A 22,089-nucleotide genomic window follows, 5' to 3' on the forward strand; every position below is an offset into this window, starting at 1 on the left:
TCCTAACTGCCCTGTTATACCGAAACAAATACTCATGGTGTCAGTGTGTACCAGCAAACGAGAAGGTGCCGTCATTCTCCACCCTTCTCTCCACTAATCAGCTGCCTGATTCTGCTATTGTACTGCAGTTGACAGAAATCGCTTCGTGTAGGACAGCATTGTGACTTTTTTTCTTTGTAAGGATTCAAAATATCATCATACATATATTTTTGAAAAACAGTACTTTGTTTGTCTTCTATATCGCAATGATAATGGGATACAGCAGCTTTTCGCCGCTTTACGGCCTCGCTTGTATTTTTCTTGTCCTCCACCCCATCCATGGCGACCTGAGCTACTCTATCCCGGAGGAGATGAAACGTGGATCTGTAATTGGAAATATTGCAAAGGATCTTGGACTTGATGTAGGCAGACTGTCCGCTCGCAAGGCCCGTATCGATACTGAGGATAATAGTGTTAAGTACTGCGGCGTTAACCTCAATACTGGAGACTTGATTGTACAAGAAAGGATCGACAGAGAAGGGCTTTGTGCCAAAAGGGCATCATGTGTTCTTAAACAGGAACTCGTACTGGAAAATCCTTTAGAGCTGCATCGTATTAGTATACGCGTTCAAGACATTAACGACAATTCACCCCTATTTAACGAGCATTCACTTAAAATTGAAATTCGGGAATCGGCGGTGAAGGGTGCACGTTTTCTTCTCGGGGAGGCGCGCGATGGAGACATCGGAGAAAATGCTGTTCAGGGTTACTCACTTCAGCAGAACGACAATTTCAAATTAAATGTGAACACAAAAGATGGTGGGCGAAAAGACTGCGAATTAATCTTGGACAAAGAATTAGACAGAGAGGTCAAACAAGAGATTATATTATTGCTTACTGCGATCGATGGTGGCTCTCCTCAGAGATCAGGCACTGTAGTCATACACGTCACTGTACTAGATGCCAATGATAACGTACCTGTGTTTAGCCAGACCGTCTATAAAGCAAGTCTGCCTGAAAACTCTCCGTTGGCGACATCGGTGATCACAGTGAGTGCTACAGATGCAGACGAAGGTTTAAACAGCGAAATCACGTATCAATTTGACCATGTTTCAGATGAAAATAATGTATTTACTTTGCAACCTCAATCGGGAGAGTTAAGAGTAGCTAGTGCAATTGATTATGAGAAAATGTCATCATATGAAATGCAAATAAGTGCAAAGGATGGTCTTGGATTAGTTTCATATGCAACGGTTATTATTGACATTACTGACATTAATGACAACGCACCGGCTATATACTTGAAATCACTGTCCAACCCCATACCAGAGAACGTGTCACCTGGTACAGAGGTGGGCATTATTAACGTGCAGGATAGAGACTCTGAGAATAACGGACAGGTCCGTTGCTCCATTCAACAAGGCGCCCCCTTTAAATTAGTTCCTTCTATTAAAAACTATTATTCTCTGGTGACCACAGGACAACTGGACCGTGAACTAGTGTCTGATTACAACATTACAATCACTGCCACTGATGAGGGCTCTCCACCTCTGTCCTCCTCTAAAACTGTTCAGTTATCTGTAGCAGACATCAACGACAACCCACCTGTGTTTGAGGAACAGTCCTACAGCGCATATGTGACTGAAAATAACAAACCTGGCTCCACTTTATGTTCCGTTACTGCTCGAGACCCCGACTGGAGACAAAACGGTACAGTGATGTATTCTCTGTTACCCGGTGAGGTGAACGGTGCCCCGGTGTCCTCCTATCTGTCTGTTAACGGAGACACGGGGGTGATCCACGCTGTGAGGGCGTTTGATTATGAACAGTTCAGGAGTTTTAAAGTCCACGTGATGGCCAGAGACAACGGTTCTCCTCCGCTCAGCAGCAACGTGACCGTCAGTGTGTTCATATCGGATGTGAATGACAACTCTCCTCAGATACTGTACCCCGCCCCGGAGGGCAACTCCTTCATGACCGAGCTGGTCCCCAAAGCTGCACACGGAGGCTCTCTGGTGTCCAAAGTGATAGCGGTGGACGCAGACTCCGGACAGAACGCCTGGCTGTCCTATCATATAGTCAAATCCACTGATCCGGGACTTTTCACTATTGGTGTCCACAGTGGAGAGATCAGGACACAGCGTGACATTTCTGAATCTGACAGCATGAAACAGAACCTTATTGTGGCAGTGGAAGATAACGGACAGCCCTCTCTCTCTGCTACCTGTTCCATGTATTTACTTATTTCTGATAACTTGGCTGAGGTGCCAGAGCTGAAGGATATTTCTTATGATGAGAAGAATTCCAAGCTAACATCTTATCTGATCATAGCGCTGGTGTCTGTCTCCACCTTCTTTCTGACATTCATTATCATCATCCTGGGTGTGAGGTTTTGTCGCAGGAAAAAGCCCAGACTGCTGTTTGATGGAGCAGTGGCCATCCCCAGCGCTTATCTCCCTCCTAATTACGCAGATGTTGACGGCACAGGAACTTTACGCAGCACTTACAATTATGACGCCTACCTGACTACGGGTTCTAGAACCAGTGACTTTAAGTTTGTGACATCTTACAATGACAACACGCTGCCTGCTGACCAGACTCTGAGGAAAAGTCCTTCAGACTTCGCTGAGGTTTTTGGAGACTGTGATGGTTCTCCTGAGGTATGTCACGTGTCATGTCATTGAACTCCTATTCAACGTAGTGAATTAGCCATTTTAGTATTTTGATTTGACTTTTTCCAGTTGTGTCGTTTTGCTCTGCAATAGTTTTCATGGTATAATAATTTGTATAAGGTTTTTTAATGGAATTATGGTGTTTTCTATATTGCTCAGACTACAGTTTTTCTATACTTAGATATTGGTTAATATTTGAAATTATCGTTCAATCATTAAGCTTTTCAGATGTGGTTTCATCTCTGCTAAAATAGGTTCCAGCGAAGGAAAACTATTTGAATTGCATGTTGTGTCGCTGTCCTTGGTGCTGAACTGTATCTGATCATTCCGATGCAGTGTTGGAGAAAGTTTATGTCTGTGTTTTATGATGTTGGTATTTTCAATTTTACTTTTGTTATAGTATTTTTTGTATCAAACATTATTTGCTAAAACATTTAGGGTTTCTTCTACTTGATAGTTGTATGTTAACCAGTGGCTTCAAGTTTGTCAGTAAAAACTTCGCTTAATCAAACATTCTTGTTACTCAAATGTTCCAGTCTCACCTTTTTTCTGCTATTGTCTGTATATTATTTCAAAATGTAGCTTTGGTAAATGGTGCTTCCCAATGAGCTCAACTCTTTGTTTGAGCTGATTATTCAATATGAATCTGTTGCTGTTGATGAAGTTCGGCCTGCACCTAAGTTATCATTACTTCTGTAAGATTTTGCTTCTTGTTGCGTTGTTAATGTGCAGTCTTTCTTTTATTTTCTTGGAAATACATCTGCCTGCAGTGCCGTGCAATATTGTCAGAAACTAATGCTTTAAAAAAACAAAATATTTGTCTGTTATCAACTTGATGGCAAAATACAGTAAGCAGTTTAACCAAGTCTTTGTAATAAGCTTCAATAAATAGGCAGTCAATAATAAATGATCTTTCTTGCAACTATACAGTCATTGTTAAAGAGTGTTTTTAACAGTAGTGAAAACCCCCAACAATCTTTTTAAATCTTGACAATTGATGACTTTTTCCTTAAGTGATGTCAACTTTAGAAAGAGTGAGAAAGTTTATGTTTTTTATATCTCCATGAAAGTTGTACACTAGCAAGGTACAAATATTTAAGGGTATTTTATGACATGCACACACACACACACACACACACACACACACACACACACACACACACACACACACACACACACACACACACACACATACAGCCAATAGTTTCTTTCTAATGTGAGGGGTCCAGTTAGGTCCAATTGTTTTCAACCAGTGAAATAGGACAGTTGTGACTTATTTCTCTGTCCTTGGTGCTGAACACTGTATCTCTGACTCAACTTGGGGCCCCTTGGCTATCTATCTTTTTAGCAGTTTACCTTTTTTTTCTTGCCAAATTTAATCTCTCTTAATTGGTTACACATTTATAGTTTCCAGAATATTTACATTTTCTTTGTTTTTGTTTTAAATTAGTCATGGTATTATTTACTAGTGTTGAAAACTGTCAAAGGTGCTTCAGATAATGATAGCCTCAGTTGTCTACTTGCTGAAGCTGCGAGGGCAGGGATGCTAGGCTCTAGGCCACGATAGTGGAAGGGAAATTTTATGTGCCATACTTTCTTAAGAATATAAGGATTTGATAACCATGAGTCCAGACCACCAACACATGTGTGTGCCAAACTTGTGGCTATGCTACTCCATATGTTGGTGGAGCATCTGCCCTACCGCTAGAATTCTGGTCCAAAGTTGTAGACGTATTGCAGGGTTGTTTGTGTGTGTTTCTGCAAGTTTTTTGCTTATTTCTGAGGTTATACAATTGCTATCTCTTGGTAAAAAAATATGTGGACACATTCAGCAGGCTATAGGAAAACAATTATAAATGTGTTGATTTAAATGAGTAAAAGGAAGAAACAACATGTTTACATCTTTGTGATAAATGGCTGTTTTCTCCTCATTGAAAATAGATTCATGTCACCCAGTTTATGTAGCTTGCATATATAGTTATATTTAAAAGGTTTGGTGCAAAATGGGTGCTTTCTCCATAGCTTGATGTGAATCTTTCTTTGATGCATTGAAGTAGTACAACTTGTTTCTACTGGTATCCTAATTTGGATGAGTGATGAGTCTAGTTGCAAATTGTTTTACCATATGTAGAGGAATAGTGGACAAGTATGTGAGAAAAAAAGTGTTATTCTCATTCTCAACTCAACTTAACTCAAGGTGTCGCTATACACCAACTTTTAAATGGTTTTATTCATCTATCCTTTGTGGACAGACGTTCTTGTACGGCCATTGCTTAGTCAGGACAGGAGCAACCACTGAATTGCTGGTTCTAGTCGCGTTAGGTGGTTGAACCGTGTTTTTTCGCTTTATTCTTCATCCTGTTGGAATTTATCGTTGACAATGGATTCAAAAATGACTGCGTTTCAGATGTGCAGCTTTTATTTCCTCCTTTTTTGGCACGCGTCATATGGAGACATGAGCTATTCTTTTCCTGAGGAGATGAAACGTGGAGCGGTTATTGGTAACATTGCAAAGGATCTCGGGCTGGACACGGGCGCTCTCTCTAACAGAAAACCCCGGATTGACACCGATGGGACTGATAAACGTTACTGTGACATAAACCTGAATAGCGGAGAACTGATTGTTGCCAACAGGATTGACCGAGAGGAGCTTTGTGGCGAAAAGGCTTCGTGCATACTAAAACATGAGCTGGTGCTGGAGAATCCTCTCGAGCTCCATCGCATTAGTCTTCACATTCAAGATATTAACGATAACTCTCCACAATTTAAAGAAGAGTCGATCAATTTAGAAATTCAAGAGTCTGCGGATAGGGGAGCTCGTTTTGTAATAGAGGAGGCTCACGATGCGGATGTAGGACAGAATTCAGTTCAGCAGTACAGCATTCAAAAGAATGACAATTTCATTTTGGCTGTTGATGAAAACACACTAGAGCTTGTTCTTGATAAAGAGCTGGATCGTGAAAAACAGCAGCAAATTGATTTGCTCCTTACAGCTCTAGATGGTGGTTCTCCTCAGAGATCAGGTACAGTAGTAATACACGTCACAGTGCTGGATGCTAATGATAACGCCCCAGTGTTTAGCCAGGCCGTTTACAAAGCCAGTCTGCCTGAAAACTCTCCTCTAGATACTGTAGTGGTCACATTGAGCGCCACTGATGCAGACGAGGGAATCAATGGAGATGTGACCTATGAATTTGGACATGTTACTGATAATGTAAAAAATACATTTAACATAGACAGTAAAGTAGGTCAAATACGAGTGAATGGCATCGTTGACTATGAAACTACCACATCATATGAAATACGCGTTAAAGCGAAAGATGGATTAGGGCTGTCATCTTACGCAAAGGTAATCATTGCCATCACTGATATGAATGACAATGCCCCTGTAGTTAATTTGAAATCACTTAATAATCACATACCAGAAAACACCCCAGCTGATACAGAGGTTGGCATTATTAACGTGCAGGATAGAGACTCTGAAAATAACAGACAGGTCCGCTGCTCTATTCAAGAAGGCGCCCCCTTTAAATTAGTTCCATCTATTAAAAACTATTATTCTTTGGTGACCACAGGACACCTGGACCGTGAATTAGTGTCTGATTACAACATTACAATCACTGCCACTGACGAGGGCTCTCCACCTCTGTCCTCCTCTAAAACTGTTCAGTTATCTGTAGCAGACATCAACGACAACCCACCTGTGTTTGAGATACAGTCCTACAGCGCATATGTGACTGAAAATAACAAACCTGGCTCCACTTTATGTTCCGTTACTGCTCGAGACCCCGACTGGAGACAAAACGGCACAGTGATTTATTCTCTGTTACCCGGTGAGGTGAACGGTGCCCCGGTGTCCTCCTATCTGTCTGTTAACGGAGACACGGGGGTGATCCACGCTGTGAGGGCGTTTGATTATGAACAGTTCAGGAGTTTTAAAGTCCACGTGATGGCCAGAGACAACGGTTCTCCTCCGCTCAGCAGCAACGTGACCGTCAGTGTATTCATATCGGATGTGAATGACAACTCTCCTCAGATACTGTACCCCGCCCCGGAGGGCAACTCCTTCATGACCGAGCTGGTCCCCAAAGCTGCACACGGAGGCTCTCTGGTGTCCAAAGTGATAGCGGTGGACGCAGACTCCGGACAGAACGCCTGGCTGTCCTATCATATAGTCAAATCCACTGATCCGGGACTTTTCACTATCGGTCTCCACAGTGGAGAGATCAGGACACTGCGGGACATATCTGAATCTGACAGCATGAAACAGAACCTCATTGTGGCAGTGAAAGATAACGGACAGCCCTCTCTCTCTGCCACCTGTTCCATGTATTTACTTATTTCTGATAACTTGGCTGAGGTGCCAGAGCTGAAGGATATTTCATATGATGAGAAGAACTCCAAGTTAACCTCTTATCTGATCATAGCGCTGGTGTCTGTCTCCACCTTTTTCCTGACATTCATTATCATCATCCTGGGTGTGAGGTTTTGTCGCAGGAGAAAGCCCAGACTCTTGTTTGATGGAGCAGTCGCCATCCCCAGCGCTTATCTCCCTCCTAATTACGCAGATGTTGACGGCACTGGAACTTTACGCAGCACTTATAATTATGACGCCTACCTGACAACGGGTTCTAGAACCAGTGACTTTAAGTTTGTGACATCTTACAATGACAACACGCTGCCTGCTGACCAGACTCTGAGGAAAAGTCCTTCAGACTTCGCTGAGGTTTTTGGAGACTGTGATAGTTCACCTGAGGTATGTCACATATCATGTCATTTAACTCGTATTCAAGGTCGTGAATAAGCCATTTTTGTGTTTTGCTTTGTCTCTCTTTTCAGTCGTATAGTTCTGCTCTGTAGTGGTATCTATGGTTTCAGAAAATAATGGTTTCAGACAATATGGTTGCATGCCTGTTGATTATTTGGTTCCAGTGAGGGAAAACTCTTCGAATTGCGCTCAATGTTTCGCTCTCCTTGGTGCTGAACTCAGTTTGATCATTCTGATGCATTTTAAGAGAGTTCATTTATGTGTTTTATGATGTTGATATTTTCCCTTCTGCTCTATATTGTATATACATTTTGTAATACATATTTAGCTCAAATAGTTAGGGGTTCCTCTCCTTGATAGTTGTATGTGGTTGTCCCATGGTGTCATTGGATGTGCCTTTCCTGGATTGATAATTTGCAAAGGTTTATCACTATAAAAACAGATGCCGTGTGAAAAACGTATATTTTGCGAATGGGACCTCTTTTTATTCTGTTTGGCTAGTAAAGTCTCTCATTTGAGACCTGATACTTACATTTGTATGGAACAGCACCTCAAACTACTAGACGTATCCTTATGGTTTCATTGTGTGGTTTTTGACGCGTATTGCTTTGACCTTTGCTACAATTGTTGATCACTGTCGAACTAATAAAGTTTGCTTAACGTCGCACTTCAATACTATTCCATAAAACAATAGCACGTCAAGTGTATATTCAACGTTAATCATGGTCTGCTGTTAAGAGCTTGAATATATTTGTTGCTTTATTACGGGGTTCACCCGTACAAAGACCTATGTAAGGTATGTGATATTTTCCCCGAGTTGATAAAAATTCTAACAGGATTTAATATTGATCAGTCGTTGAATGCAGTGCGTTAGCTTAAAACATGAAGCTCGGTCTTGTCAAATTACGTTTCATCCCGACATAACAATTCAATGTTTTTTTTAAATGATGATTAAAGATTTATGATGATGTTGATGAAGATGATGATGATGATGATGATGATGATTCTTCTTCTTCTTCTTCTTCTTCTTCTTCTTCTTCTTCTTCTTCTTCTTCTTCTTCTTCTTCTTCTTCTTCTTCTTCTTCTTCTTCTTCTTCTTCTTCTTCTTCTTATTATTATTATTGTTGTTGTTGTTGTTGTTTTACTAAAGATCACTGTAGAGGTCTCACTTTTAAATGTGTAAAACAACAACAACAACAACAACAACACAGAGTAATCCTGTATCGCCTTGTTATACCGAAACAAATACTCATGGTGTCAGTGTGTACCAGCAAACGAGAGGGTGCAGTCATTCTCCACCCTTCTCCCTGAAGAAATGTACAGCCTGATTCTGCTTTTGTGCCACAGTTGACAAAAACCGTTTCGTGTAGGACAGCACAGTGGTATTTTTCTCTCGAAGGATTCACTAATTCGTCGTTGAAATATTTTGAACGACTTTGTAACATTGAATTTCCTTTTTCACGTGTGGTCTTTCTCGCGCTTACAATGGGATGCAGTAGATTTTCGCTGCTGTACGGCCTCGCTAGTGTTTTTCTTGTCCTCTACCCCGTCTATGGAGATGTGAGCTACTCCATACCGGAGGAGATGAAACGTGGATCTGTTATTGGAAATATCGCAAAGGATCTTGGACTTGATGTGGGCAGACTGTCTGCTCGCAAGGCCCGTGTCGATACTGAAGATAATGGTGTAACGTACTGCGGCGTTAACCTCAATACCGGAGACTTGATGGTACAAGAGAGGATCGACAGAGAAGGGCTTTGTGCCAAAAAGGCATCATGTGTTCTTAAACAGGAAATTGTACTGGAAAATCCTTTAGAGCTGCATCGTATTAGTATCCGCGTTCAAGATATTAATGATAATGTACCCCAATTTAAAGAGGAGTCACTTAGGATTGAAATTCGGGAATCAGCAGTCAAGGGTGCACGTTTTCTTCTTGGAGAGGCGCACGACGGAGATATCGGAGAGAATGCTGTTCAGGGTTATTCACTTCAGCAGAACGATCATTTCAAATTAAATGTGAACACGAAAGATGGCGGGCGAAAATATGGCGAATTAGTTTTAGACAAAGAATTAGACAGAGAGGAGAAAAAGGAACTCACGTTATTGCTTACCGCGTTTGATGGTGGCTCTCCTCAGAGATCAGGCACTGTAGTCATACACGTCACTGTACTAGATGCTAATGATAATGTACCAGTGTTTGGCCAGACCGTTTATAAAGCGAGTCTGCCTGAAAACTCTCCTCTTGAGACATTGGTGATCACGGTGAGTGCTACAGATGCAGACGAAGGTTTAAACAGCCAAATCTCGTATGAATTTGATCAGGTTTTAGATGAAAATACCAACGTTTTTTCCTTACATTCTAAAACAGGAGAGGTTAGAGTGGCTGGAGCTATTGATTTTGAGAAAATGTCATCATACGAAATCCAAATAAGTGCAAAAGATGGTCTGGGGTTAATTTCATACGCAACTTTAATTATTCAGATTACTGACGTAAATGACAACGCACCTGCTATAACCCTGAAATCACTGACTACTCTCATACCTGAGAATGCATCACCTGGTACTGAGGTGGGCATTATTAATGTGCAGGATAGAGACTCCGAGAATAACAGACAAGTTCGCTGCTCCATTCAACAAGGCGCCCCCTTTAAATTAGTTCCTTCTATTAAAAACTATTATTCTCTGGTGACCACAGGACAACTGGACCGTGAACTAGTGTCTGATTACAACATTACAATCACTGCCACTGATGAGGGCTCTCCACCTCTGTCCTCCTCTAAAACTGTTCAGTTATCTGTAGCAGACATCAACGACAACCCACCTGTGTTTGAGGAACAGTCCTACAGCGCATATGTGACTGAAAATAACAAACCCGGCTCCACGTTATGTTCCGTTACTGCTCGAGACCCCGACTGGAGACAAAACGGTACAGTGATTTATTCTCTGTTACCCGGTGAGGTGAACGGTGCCCCGGTGTCCTCCTATATGTCTGTTAACGGAGACACGGGGGTGATCCACGCTGTGAGGGCGTTTGATTATGAACAGTTCAGGAGTATTAAAGTCCACGTGATGGCCAGAGACAACGGTTCTCCTCCGCTCAGCAGCAACGTGACCGTCAGTGTGTTTATATCAGATGTGAATGACAACTCTCCTCAGATACTGTACCCCGCCCCGGAGGGCAACTCCTTCATGACCGAGCTGGTCCCCAAAGCTGCACACGGAGGCTCTCTGGTGTCCAAAGTGATAGCGGTGGACGCAGACTCCGGACAGAACGCCTGGCTGTCCTATCATATAGTCAAATCCACTGATCCGGGACTTTTCACTATCGGTCTCCACAGCGGAGAGATCAGGACACAGCGGGACATTTCTGAATCTGACAGCATGAAACAGAACCTTATTGTGGCAGTGAAAGATAACGGACAGCCCTCTCTCTCTGCCACCTGTTCCATGTATTTACTTATTTCTGATAACTTGGCTGAGGTGCCAGAGCTGAAGGATATTTCTTATGATGAGAAGAACTCCAAGCTAACCTCTTATCTGATTATTGCGCTGGTGTCTGTCTCCACCTTCTTTCTGACATTCATTATCATCATCCTGGGTGTGAGGTTTTGTCGCAGGAGAAAGCCCAGACTGCTGTTTGATGGAGCAGTGGCCATCCCCAGCGCTTATCTCCCTCCTAATTACGCAGATGTTGACGGCACAGGAACTTTACGCAGCACTTACAATTATGACGCCTACCTGACAACGGGTTCTAGAACCAGTGACTTTAAGTTTGTGACATCTTACAATGACAACACGCTGCCTGCTGACCAGACTCTGAGGAAAAGTCCTTCAGACTTCGCTGAGGTTTTTGGTGACAGTGATGGTTCTCCTGAGGTATGTCACGTGTCATGTCATTGAACTTGTATTCAACGTAGTGAATAAGCCTTTTTTATTTTGCTTTGACTCTTTCCAGTTGTATCGTTTTGCTCTTCAATAGTTTTCATGGTTTGATCATTTGTATGAGGTTTGTTAAGGAATGATGGTGAGTCCAGACTACAGTTTTTCTATACGCAGATTTTGGTTAAAATATGAAATTATTGTTCGACCGTTAGTGTTTGTTTCTTAAGCTTTTCAGACTATGTGGTTTCATGTCTGCTAAAATACAGCTGTTGAAAAAATGCAGAGACCGCTCCAAATGTTCAGTGTCTCTTGTTTTACTATTTATAGGCATATGTTTGAGTAGAATGAACATTTTGGTTTTATTTTATAAACTACTGACAACATTTCTACCAAAATCACAATAACAATATTGTCATTTAGAGCATTTTGATTAAGTAATGTAGAGATGAAGATTGAAGAAAAATCCAGGCTGCTCTCTTAGTTTTTATCCGCGGCTATAGGTTCCAGTGAGGGAATACTCTACGAATTGCATCCTATGTTTCTCTGTCCTTGGTGTTGAACTGTGTTTGATCATTTTGATTAATTTTTGGAGATAGTTTATTGCTCTTTTTATTATGTTGGTATTTTCCCCTTTTGCATTCATGTTTAAAAGTAATTTTTTTATTATACATTATTTGCTAAAATATTTCGGGTTTCTTCTACTTGATAGCTGTATGTTAACCAGTGGCTTCAAGTTTGTCAGTAATAATTGCGCTTAATCCAACCTTCTTGTTACTCAAATGTTCAGTCTAACCTTACTTATTAATTATCCTCTTTCCACCATTGCCTGTGTATTATTTCAAAATAAGCTTTGGTAAATGGTGCTTCTCTATGCGCCAAACTCTTTGTTCAGGGTGATTATTCAGTAAATATGTTGCAGTTGATGATGTTTGGCCTGCACCTAAGTTTACATAACTTCTGTAAGGCGTTGCTTCTTGTTGCGTTGTTAGTGTGCAGTCTTTCATTTTTAAAATTGGAAATACATTATGCCTCCAGTTCCGCACAATATTGTCGAAAAAAATGCTTTTAAAAATGAAAGATGCGTCTATATTCAACTTGACAGCAAAATGCAGTATTCAGTGTAATCAAGTCTTTGTAATAAGCTCCAATAAATAGGCATTCAATTATACATTATAATTCATGTGACCATAAGGTCATTGTTGAAGAGAGGTTTCAACAGCAGTGAAAAACCCCTAAAACAATATTTTTAAATCTTGAAAATGTATCACTTTTTCCATAAGTAATGTCAACTTAAGATAAAAAATGTTCTATGTTTTTAATATTTCCATGGAAGTTGTACAAGGTGCAAAGATGGTTTTAGGGTATATTATGACACACGCACACACATACAGCCAATTATTTCTTCCTAACGTGAGGGGCCTTGTTATGTCTAATTGTTTTCAACCAGTGAACTATTTGGGATAGTTGTGACTGATATCTCTGTCCTTGGTGCTGAACACTGAATCTCTGACCAGACATGGGGTCCCTTGTCATCTATTTTTTGTGCAGGTTATCCTTTGTTTCTTGATAAGTTTAACTTATCGGAATTGGTTACAATTTCAAAGTTTTAAAGATATTTACATTTTCTCTGTTTGTTGAATCAGTAACAGATACATAAAAGTAAAATCCATACAAAAGAACATTTTCTTTTAAAGTTTTGTTTTCTGATTTTGAAAACAGTCAAATATGCTTCAGATGACCATAGCCTCAGTTGTCTCTTTGCTGAAGCTATGAGGAATAGTCTGCTAGACTCTCTAGGACGAAGAGAGAGGAAGGGTGATCTTCTGTGTCACAATGCCACTGACAGCCTTTGATTTATTAAGAGTATTATGATATGATTTGATTACCTTGAGTCAAGACCAGCAAGACATGTGTGTGCCAAACTCACGGCTATAAGATAGGTCTGGGATAAGTTAATGGAACATCTGCCCTACATCTGCAACCCTGGTTCTGTATTACGTATGGCAGGTTTGTTTTGTTTGTGTTGGTTCCTGCAAGTTTTTGCTTCTTTCTGAGGTTATACAAGTGCTACCTCTTGTTAATAAAGAATGTGGACACATTCAGAATAGTAAAACCATTTATTTTCTAGTTTATGAAAAATTAGTAAAAGGAAGTCATCAACATTTACAAACTTTGTGACTAATGAATGTTTTCTCACAGTTGAAAATAGATTTGGGGTTTGAGATTCAATTAATATAAATTGCAAACATGCACATGTATAGCTTTAATTCAGCTATAGCAGATGTATGCCATTATTCCTGTTTTACAGTTACTTTATTACAAGCTTACTTTAAAGCAAGTATATGCAGTAATACATTTCAACAAGTATGTGCCAAAAATATCAACTCATTGTGACAACCTAATGCAAAGCAATGTTATCAGCTGAATGTCAAGTGTTCAGCTCCATCTGATTTACGGTGCCGTTATAACAGCCAATCAGTGTTACAAATTTCCCCTGTTTTTGTAGCTTGTATAGTTATATATAAAAAGTGTCGCGCAAAAAGGTGCTTTCTTCAGACCTTGATATGAATCTTTCTTTGATGCATTGAAGTAGTACACTTTGCTGCTACATGTCTTCAAATGTGCACTGGTTGTGGATGAGTGTAATTGCATATTATTTTACCATCGATTCTATTTAGAGGAATAGTGGACAGGTATGTGGGAAAAACTGTTTTATTCTCATGCTCAACTACTATTGTTCAACTTAACTCAAGGTGTCGCTATGCACCAACTTTAAAATGGTTTTATTCATCTATCCTTTGTGGACAGACGTTCTTGTACGGCCATTGCGTAGTCAGGACAGGAGCAACCACATTGAATTGCTGGTTCTAGTCGTGTTAGGTGGTTGAACCGTGTTTTTTCGCTGTATTCTTCATCCTGTTGGAATTTATCGTTGAAGATGGATTCAAAAATGACCGCGTTTCAGCTTGGTGGCTTCTATTTCCTCCTCATGTTTTTGCACGCTTCATATGGAGACATGAGCTATTCTTTTCCAGAGGAGATGAAACGAGGAGCGGTTATTGGAAACATTGCAAAGGATCTCGGGCTGGACACGGGTGCTCTCTCTAACAGAAAACCCCGGATTGACACCGATGGTACTGATAAACGTTACTGTGACATAAACCTGAATAGCGGAGAACTGATTGTTGCCGACAGGATTGACCGAGAGGGGCTTTGTGGCGAAAAGGCTTCGTGCGTACTAAAACATGAGCTGGTGCTGGAGAATCCTCTCGAGCTCCATCGCATTAGTCTTCACATTCAAGATATCAATGATAACTCTCCACAATTTAAAGAAGAGTCGATCAATTTAGAAATTCACGAGTTGGCAGAGAGGACAGCGCGGTTTGTGATAGAGGAGGCTCACGATGCGGATGTAGGACAGAATTCCGTTCAGCAGTACAGCCTGCAAAAGAATGAACATTTCATTTTGGCTGCTAATGAAAACAAACTAGAGCTTGTTCTTGATAGAAAGCTTGATCGTGAAAAACAACAGGACATTGGTTTACTCCTTACAGCTCTAGATGGTGGCTCTCCTCAGAGATCAGGCACAGTAGTCATACACGTCACTGTGCTGGATGCTAATGATAACGCCCCAGTGTTTAGCCAGGCCGTGTATAAAGCCAGTCTGCCTGAAAACTCTCCTTTAGATACTGTAGTGGTCACAGTGAGCGCTACTGATGCAGACGAGGGAGTCAATGGAGATGTGACATATGAATTTGGACATGTAACTGATGATGTTAAAAATACATTCAGCATAGACAGTAAAGTAGGCCAAATACGAGTGATTGGCATTGTTGACTATGAAACTACCACATCATATGAAATACGCGTTAAAGCGAAAGATGGATTGGGGTTGTCATCTTACGCAAAGGTAATCATTGCCATCACTGATGTGAATGACAACGCCCCTGTAGTTAATTTGAAATCACTTACGAATCCCATACCAGAAAATTCCCCACCTGGTACAGAGGTGGGCATCATTAACGTGCAGGATAGAGACTCCGAGAATAACCGACAAGTCCGCTGCTCCATTCAACAAGGCGCCCCCTTTAAATTAGTTCCTTCTATTAAAAACTATTATTCTCTGGTGACCACAGGACAACTGGACCGTGAACTAGTGTCTGATTACAACATTACAATCACTGCCACTGACGAGGGCTCTCCACCTCTGTCCTCCTCTAAAACTGTTCAGTTATCTGTAGCAGACATCAACGACAACCCACCTGTGTTTGAGGAACAGTCCTACAGCGCATATGTGACTGAAAATAACAAACCCGGCTCCACTTTATGTTCCGTTACTGCTCAAGACCCCGACTGGAGACAAAACGGTACAGTGATTTATTCTATGTTACCCGGTGAGGTGAACGGTGCCCCGGTGTCCTCCTATCTGTCTGTTAACGGAGACACGGGGGTGATCCACGCTGTGAGGGCGTTTGATTATGAACAGTTCAGGAGTTTTAAAGTCCACGTGATGGCCAGAGACAACGGTTCTCCTCCGCTCAGCAGCAACGTGACCGTCAGTGTGTTCATATCGGATGTGAATGATAATTCTCCTCAGATACTGTACCCTGCCCCGGAGGGCAACTCCTTCATGACCGAGCTGGTCCCCAAAGCTGCACACGGAGGCTCTCTGGTGTCCAAAGTGATAGCAGTGGACGCAGACTCCGGACAGAACGCCTGGCTGTCCTATCATATAGTCAAATCCACTGATCCGGGACTTTTCACTATCGGTCTCCACAGCGGAGAGATCAGGACACTGCGGGACATTTCTGAATCTGACAGCATGAAACAGAACCTTATTGTGGCAGTGAAAGATAACGGACAGCCCTCTCTCTCTGCCACCTGTTCCATGTATTTACTTATTTCTGATAACTTGGCTGAGGTGCCAGAGCTGAAGGATATTTCTTATGATGAGAAGAATTCAAAGCTAACTTCTTATCTGATCATTGCGCTGGTGTCTGTGTCCACCTTTTTCCTGACGTTCATTATCATTATCCTGGGTGTGAGGTTTTGTCGCAGGAGAAAGCCCAGACTGTTGTTTGATGGAGCAGTCGCCATCCCCAGCGCTTATCTCCCTCCTAATTACGCAGATGTTGACGGCACAGGAACTTTACGCAGCACTTACAATTATGACGCATACCTGACTACGGGTTCTAGAACCAGTGACTTTAAGTTTGTGACATCTTACAATGACAACACGCTGCCTGCTGACCAGACTCTGAGGAAAAGTCCTTCAGACTTTGCTGATGTGTTCGGGGACTGTGATGGTTCTCCTGAGGTATGTCACGTGTCATGTCATTGAACTCTTATTTAACGTAGTGAATTAGCCATTTTAGTATTTAGATTTGACTTTTTCCAGTTGTGTCGTTTTGCTCTGCAATAGTTTTCATGGTATAATAATTTGTATAAGGTTTTTTAATGGAATTATGGTGTTTTCTATATTGCTCAGACTACAGTTTTTCTATACTTAGATATTGGTTAATATTTGAAATTATCGTTCAATCATTAAGCTTTTCAGATGTGGTTTCATCTCTGCTAAAATAGGTTCCAGCGAAGGAAAACTATTTGAATTGCATGTTGTGTCGCTGTCCTTGGTGCTGAACTGTATCTGATCATTCCGATGCAGTGTTGGAGAAAGTTTATGTCTGTGTTTTATGATGTTGGTATTTTCAATTTTACTTTTGTTATAGTATTTTTTGTATCAAACATTATTTGCTAAAACATTTAGGGTTTCTTCTACTTGATAGTTGTATGTTAACCAGTGGCTTCAAGTTTGTCAGTAAAAACTTCGCTTAATCAAACATTCTTGTTACTCAAATGTTCCAGTCTCACCTTTTTTCTGCTATTGTCTGTATATTATTTCAAAATGTAGCTTTGGTAAATGGTGCTTCCCAATGAGCTCAACTCTTTGTTTGAGCTGATTATTCAATATGAATCTGTTGCTGTTGATGAAGTTCGGCCTGCACCTAAGTTATCATTACTTCTGTAAGATTTTGCTTCTTGTTGCGTTGTTAATGTGCAGTCTTTCTTTTATTTTCTTGGAAATACATCTGCCTGCAGTGCCGTGCAATATTGTCAGAAACTAATGCTTTAAAAAAACAAAATATTTGTCTGTTATCAACTTGATGGCAAAATACAGTAAGCAGTTTAACCAAGTCTTTGTAATAAGCTTCAATAAATAGGCAGTCAATAATAAATGATCTTTCTTGCAACTATACAGTCATTGTTAAAGAGTGTTTTTAACAGTAGTGAAAACCCCCAACAATCTTTTTAAATCTTAACAATTGATGACTTTTTCCTTAAGTGATGTCAACTTTAGAAAGAGTGAGAAAGTTTATGTTTTTTATATCTCCATGAAAGTTGTACACTAGCAAGGTACAAATATTTAAGGGTATTTTATGACATGCACACACACACACACACACACACACACACACACACACACACACACACACACACACACACACACACACACACACACACACATACAGCCAATAGTTTCTTTCTAACGTGAGGGGTCCAGTTAGGTCCAATTGTTTTCAACCAGTGAAATAGGACAGTTGTGACTTATTTCTCTGTCCTTGGTGCTGAACACTGTATCTCTGACTCAACTTGGGGCCCCTTTGCTATCTATCTTTTTAGCAGTTTACCTTTTTTTTCTTGACAAATTTAATCTCTCTTAATTGGTTACACATTTATAGTTTCCAGAATATTTACATTTTCTTTGTTTTTGTTTTAAATTAGTCATGAACAAATAAATAAAATCCATACAAAAAATAACTATTTTAATGTATTATTTACTAATGTTGAAAACTGTCAAAGGTGCTTCAGATGATGTTAGCCTCAGTTGCCTACTTGCTGAAGCTGCGAGGGCAGGGATGCTAGTATCTAGGCCGCTGATAGTGGAAGGGTGATTTTCTGTGCCATACTTTCTTAAGAATATAAGGATTTGATAACCATGAGTCCAGACCACCAACACATGTGTGTGCCAAACTTGTGGCTATGCTACTCCATATGTTGGTGGAGCATCTGCCCTACCTGTAGAATTCTGTTCCAAAGTTGTAGACGTATTGCAGGGTTGTTTGTGTGTGTTTCTGCAAGTTTTTTGCTTATTTCTGAGGTTATACAATTGCTATTTCTTGGTAAAAAAAAATATGTGGACACATTCAGCAGGCTATAGGAAAACAATTATAAATGTGTTGATTTAAATGAGTAAAAGGAAGAAACAACATGTTAACATCTTTGTGATGAATGGCTGTTTTCTCTTCTTTGAAAATAGATTCAGGGTTTGCAATTCAAGAAGTTTTATTTAGGGGATCAGTGAAGGCAGCTATTTTGTTTACCCGTAGGACTAGGGGAGAATGCAAACAGTTCAGACTAAACAAGGGTTAATATCAATTGTAAACATGCACATGGATAGATGCAATTCAGCTATAGGAGATTTTTTCCAATCAATCCTGTGCCACAGTTAATTTATTACAAGCTTACTTTAAAGAAAGTACATGCTATAATACATTTTAACAAGTATGTTCCAAAATATCAGTACGTGGGAAAAACATTTTTTTTATTCTCATGCTCAACTCAACTTAACTCAAGGTGTCGCTATACACCAACTTTAAAATGGTTGTATTCATCTATCCTTTGTGGACAGACGTTCTTGTACGGCCATTGCGTGGTCAGGACAGAAGCAACCACACTGAATTGCTGGTTCTAGTCGTGTTCGGTGGTTGAACCGTGTTTTTTCGCTTTATTCTTCATCCTGTTGGAATTTATCGTTGAAGATGGATTCAAAAATGACCGCGTTTCAGCTTGGTGGCTTCTATTTCCTCCTCATGTTTTTGCACGGGTCATATGGAGACATAAGCTATTCTTTTCCTGAGGAGATGAAACGAGGAGCGGTTATTGGAAACATTGCAAAGGATCTCGGGCTGGACGCAGGCGCTCTCTCCAACAGAAAACCCCGGATCGACACCGATGGGACTGATACACGTTACTGTGACATAAACCTGAATAACGGAGAACTGATTGTTGCTGACAGGATTGACCGAGAGGGGCTTTGTGGCAAAAAGGCTTCGTGCGTACTAAAACATGAGCTGGTGCTGGAGAATCCTCTCGAGCTCCATCGCATTAGTCTTCACATTCGAGATATTAACGATAATTCTCCACAATTTAAAGAAGAGTCGATCAATTTAGAAATTCGAGAATCTGCAGACAGGGGAGCTCGCTTTGTGATAGAGGAGGCTCACGATGCGGATGTAGGACAGAATTCAGTGCAGCAGTACAGCCTTCAAAAGAATGAACATTTCATTTTGGCTGCTAATGAAAACACACTAGAGCTTGTTCTTGATAAAGAGCTTGATCGTGAAAAACAGCAGGACATTGATTTGCTCCTTACAGCTCTAGATGGTGGCTCTCCTCAGAGATCAGGTACAGTAGTCATACACGTCACAGTGCTGGATGCTAATGATAACGCCCCAGTGTTTAGCCAGGCCGTGTATGAAGCCAGTCTGCCTGAAAACTCTCCTCTAGATACTGTAGTGGTCACAGTGAGCGCTACTGATGCAGACGAGGGAATCAATGGAGATGTCACCTATGAATTTGGACATGTAACTGATGATGTTAAAAATACATTTAGCATAGACAGTAAAGTAGGCCAAATACGAGTGATTGGCATTGTTGACTATGAAACTACCACATCATATGAAATACGCGTTAAAGCGAAAGATGGATTGGGGCTGTCATCTTACGCACAGGTAATCATTGCTATCACTGATATGAATGACAACGCACCTGTTGTCAATTTGAAATCACTTACGAATTCCATACCAGAAAATACCCCACCTGGTACAGAGGTGGGCATCATTAACGTGCAGGATAGAGACTCCGAGAATAATAGACAGGTCCGCTGCTCCATTCAACAAGGCGCCCCCTTTAAATTAGTTCCGTCTATTAAAAACTATTATTCTCTGGTGACCACAGGACAACTGGACCGTGAACTAGTGTCTGATTACAACATTACAATCACTGCCACTGACGAGGGCTCTCCACCTCTGTCCTCCTCTAAAACTGTTCAGTTATCTGTAGCAGACATCAACGACAACCCACCTGTGTTTGAGGAACAGTCCTACAGCGCATATGTGACTGAAAATAACAAACCCGGCTCCACTTTATGTTCCGTTACTGCTCGAGACCCCGACTGGAGACAAAACGGTACAGTGATTTATTCTCTGTTACCCGGTGAGGTGAACGGTGCCCCGGTGTCCTCCTATCTGTCTGTTAACGGAGACACGGGGGTGATCCACGCTGTGAGGGCGTTTGATTATGAACAGTTCAGGAGTTTTAAAGTCCACGTGATGGCCAGAGACAACGGTTCTCCTCCACTCAGCAGCAACGTGACCGTCAGTGTGTTCATATCGGATGTGAATGACAACTCTCCTCAGATACTGTACCCCGCCCCGGAGGGCAACTCCTTCATGACCGAGCTGGTCCCCAAAGCTGCACACGGAGGCTCTCTGGTGTCCAAAGTGATAGCGGTGGACGCAGACTCCGGACAGAACGCCTGGCTGTCCTATCATATAGTCAAATCCACTGATCCGGGACTTTTCACTATAGGTGTCCACAGTGGAGAGATCAGGACACAGCGGGACATTTCTGAATCTGACAGCATGAAACAGAACCTTATTGTGGCAGTGAAAGATAACGGACAGCCCTCTCTCTCTGCCACCTGTTCCATGTATTTACTTATATCTGATAACTTGGCTGAGGTGCCAGAACTGAAGGATATTTCTTATGATGAGAAGAACTCCAAGTTAACCTCTTATCTGATCATTGCGCTGGTGTCTGTGTCCACCTTTTTCCTGACATTCATTATCATCATCCTGGGTGTGAGGTTTTGTCGCAGGAGAAAGCCCAGACTGTTGTTTGATGGAGCAGTCGCCATCCCCAGCGCTTATCTCCCTCCTAATTACGCAGATGTTGACGGCACAGGAACTTTACGCAGCACTTACAATTATGACGCCTACCTGACAACGGGTTCTAGAACCAGTGACTTTAAGTTTGTGACGTCTTACAATGACAACACGCTGCCTGCTAACCAGACTCTGAGGAAAAGTCCTTCAGACTTCGCTGATGTTTTTGGGGACTGTGATGGTTCTCCTGAGGTATGTCACATGGAATGTCATTGAACTCGTATACAACGTCGTGAATGAGCAGTTGTTGTGTTTTGCTTTGTCTCTTTCCAGTTGTATCGTTTTGCTGTTCAATAGTTTTCATGCTTTAATAATTTGTATAAGGTTTGTTAAGGAATGAGTTCAGACTACAGATTTTCTATATGCAGATTTTGGTTAATATTTGACATTTTTGTTCGACCATTAGTTTTTGTTTCGTAAGCTTTTCAAACGTTCTGTTTTCATGTCTGCTAAGATAGTTTCTAGTGAGGGAATTGCCTACTTTTCGAATGGCATTCTTTGTTTCTCTGTCCTTGGTCCTGAACTGTGTTTGATAATTTCGATGCATTTTTGGAGAGAGTTTCTTCTGTTTTTTATGATGTTGGTATTTTCCCCTTTTGCTTTATTTTTTCTATAGTAATTTTTGTATTAAACATTATTTGCTAACATATTTATGGTTTCTTCTATTTGATAGTTTTATGTTAACCAGTGGCTTCAAGTTTGTCTGTAAAATATATGCTTCATCAGACATTCTTGTTACTCAATTGTTACTGGGTTGTTCAGTCTCACCTTTTTTTCTGCT

At 41.0% G+C, this 22,089-nt stretch overlaps 5 protein-coding genes across 5 annotated transcripts in view; all 5 read left to right on the top strand.

Moving 5' to 3' along the window:
- Nucleotides 1-287: 287 nt before the first annotated feature.
- Nucleotides 288-2,663, top strand: LOC307256509 (protocadherin gamma-A11-like; the record flags this gene model as incomplete). The annotated part of the gene is made up of 1 exon (XM_080035484.1): nt 288-2,663. Exon 1 carries the CDS (start codon nt 351-353, stop codon nt 2,661-2,663), a length of 2,313 nt encoding a protein of 770 aa, XP_079891610.1. The 5' UTR covers nt 288-350.
- Nucleotides 2,664-5,031: 2,368 nt separating this feature from the next.
- Nucleotides 5,032-7,455, top strand: LOC307256920 (protocadherin beta-16-like; the record flags this gene model as incomplete). The annotated part of the gene is made up of 1 exon (XM_080036036.1): nt 5,032-7,455. The coding sequence occupies one exon, from the start codon at nt 5,032-5,034 to the stop codon at nt 7,453-7,455; it is 2,424 nt and encodes an 807-aa protein (XP_079892162.1).
- A 1,500-nt stretch (nt 7,456-8,955) lies between these two features.
- On the top strand, nt 8,956-11,319 carry LOC307256510 (protocadherin gamma-A11-like; the record flags this gene model as incomplete). Its single annotated transcript, XM_080035485.1, has 1 exon — nt 8,956-11,319. Exon 1 carries the CDS (start codon nt 9,004-9,006, stop codon nt 11,317-11,319), a length of 2,316 nt encoding a protein of 771 aa, XP_079891611.1. The 5' UTR covers nt 8,956-9,003.
- A 2,920-nt stretch (nt 11,320-14,239) lies between these two features.
- On the top strand, nt 14,240-16,642 carry LOC307256921 (protocadherin gamma-A12-like; the record flags this gene model as incomplete). The annotated part of the gene is made up of 1 exon (XM_080036037.1): nt 14,240-16,642. The coding sequence occupies one exon, from the start codon at nt 14,240-14,242 to the stop codon at nt 16,640-16,642; it is 2,403 nt and encodes an 800-aa protein (XP_079892163.1).
- A 2,566-nt stretch (nt 16,643-19,208) lies between these two features.
- LOC307256488 (protocadherin gamma-C5-like) overlaps nt 19,209-22,089 on the top strand; it is a gene marked incomplete at its 5' end in the record, with an annotated part of 206,099 nt that continues 203,218 nt past the window's right edge. Inside the window, one exon of the mRNA XM_080035453.1 lies at nt 19,209-21,470. Within this exon, the coding sequence (XP_079891579.1) occupies nt 19,224-21,470 (2,247 nt within the window). The remainder of the gene's footprint in view (nt 21,471-22,089) is intronic.

The sequence above is a fragment of the Ammodytes marinus genome, assembly GCF_949987685.1.
Source record: "Ammodytes marinus genome assembly, chromosome: 10".
NCBI lineage: Eukaryota > Metazoa > Chordata > Actinopteri > Uranoscopiformes > Ammodytidae > Ammodytes > Ammodytes marinus.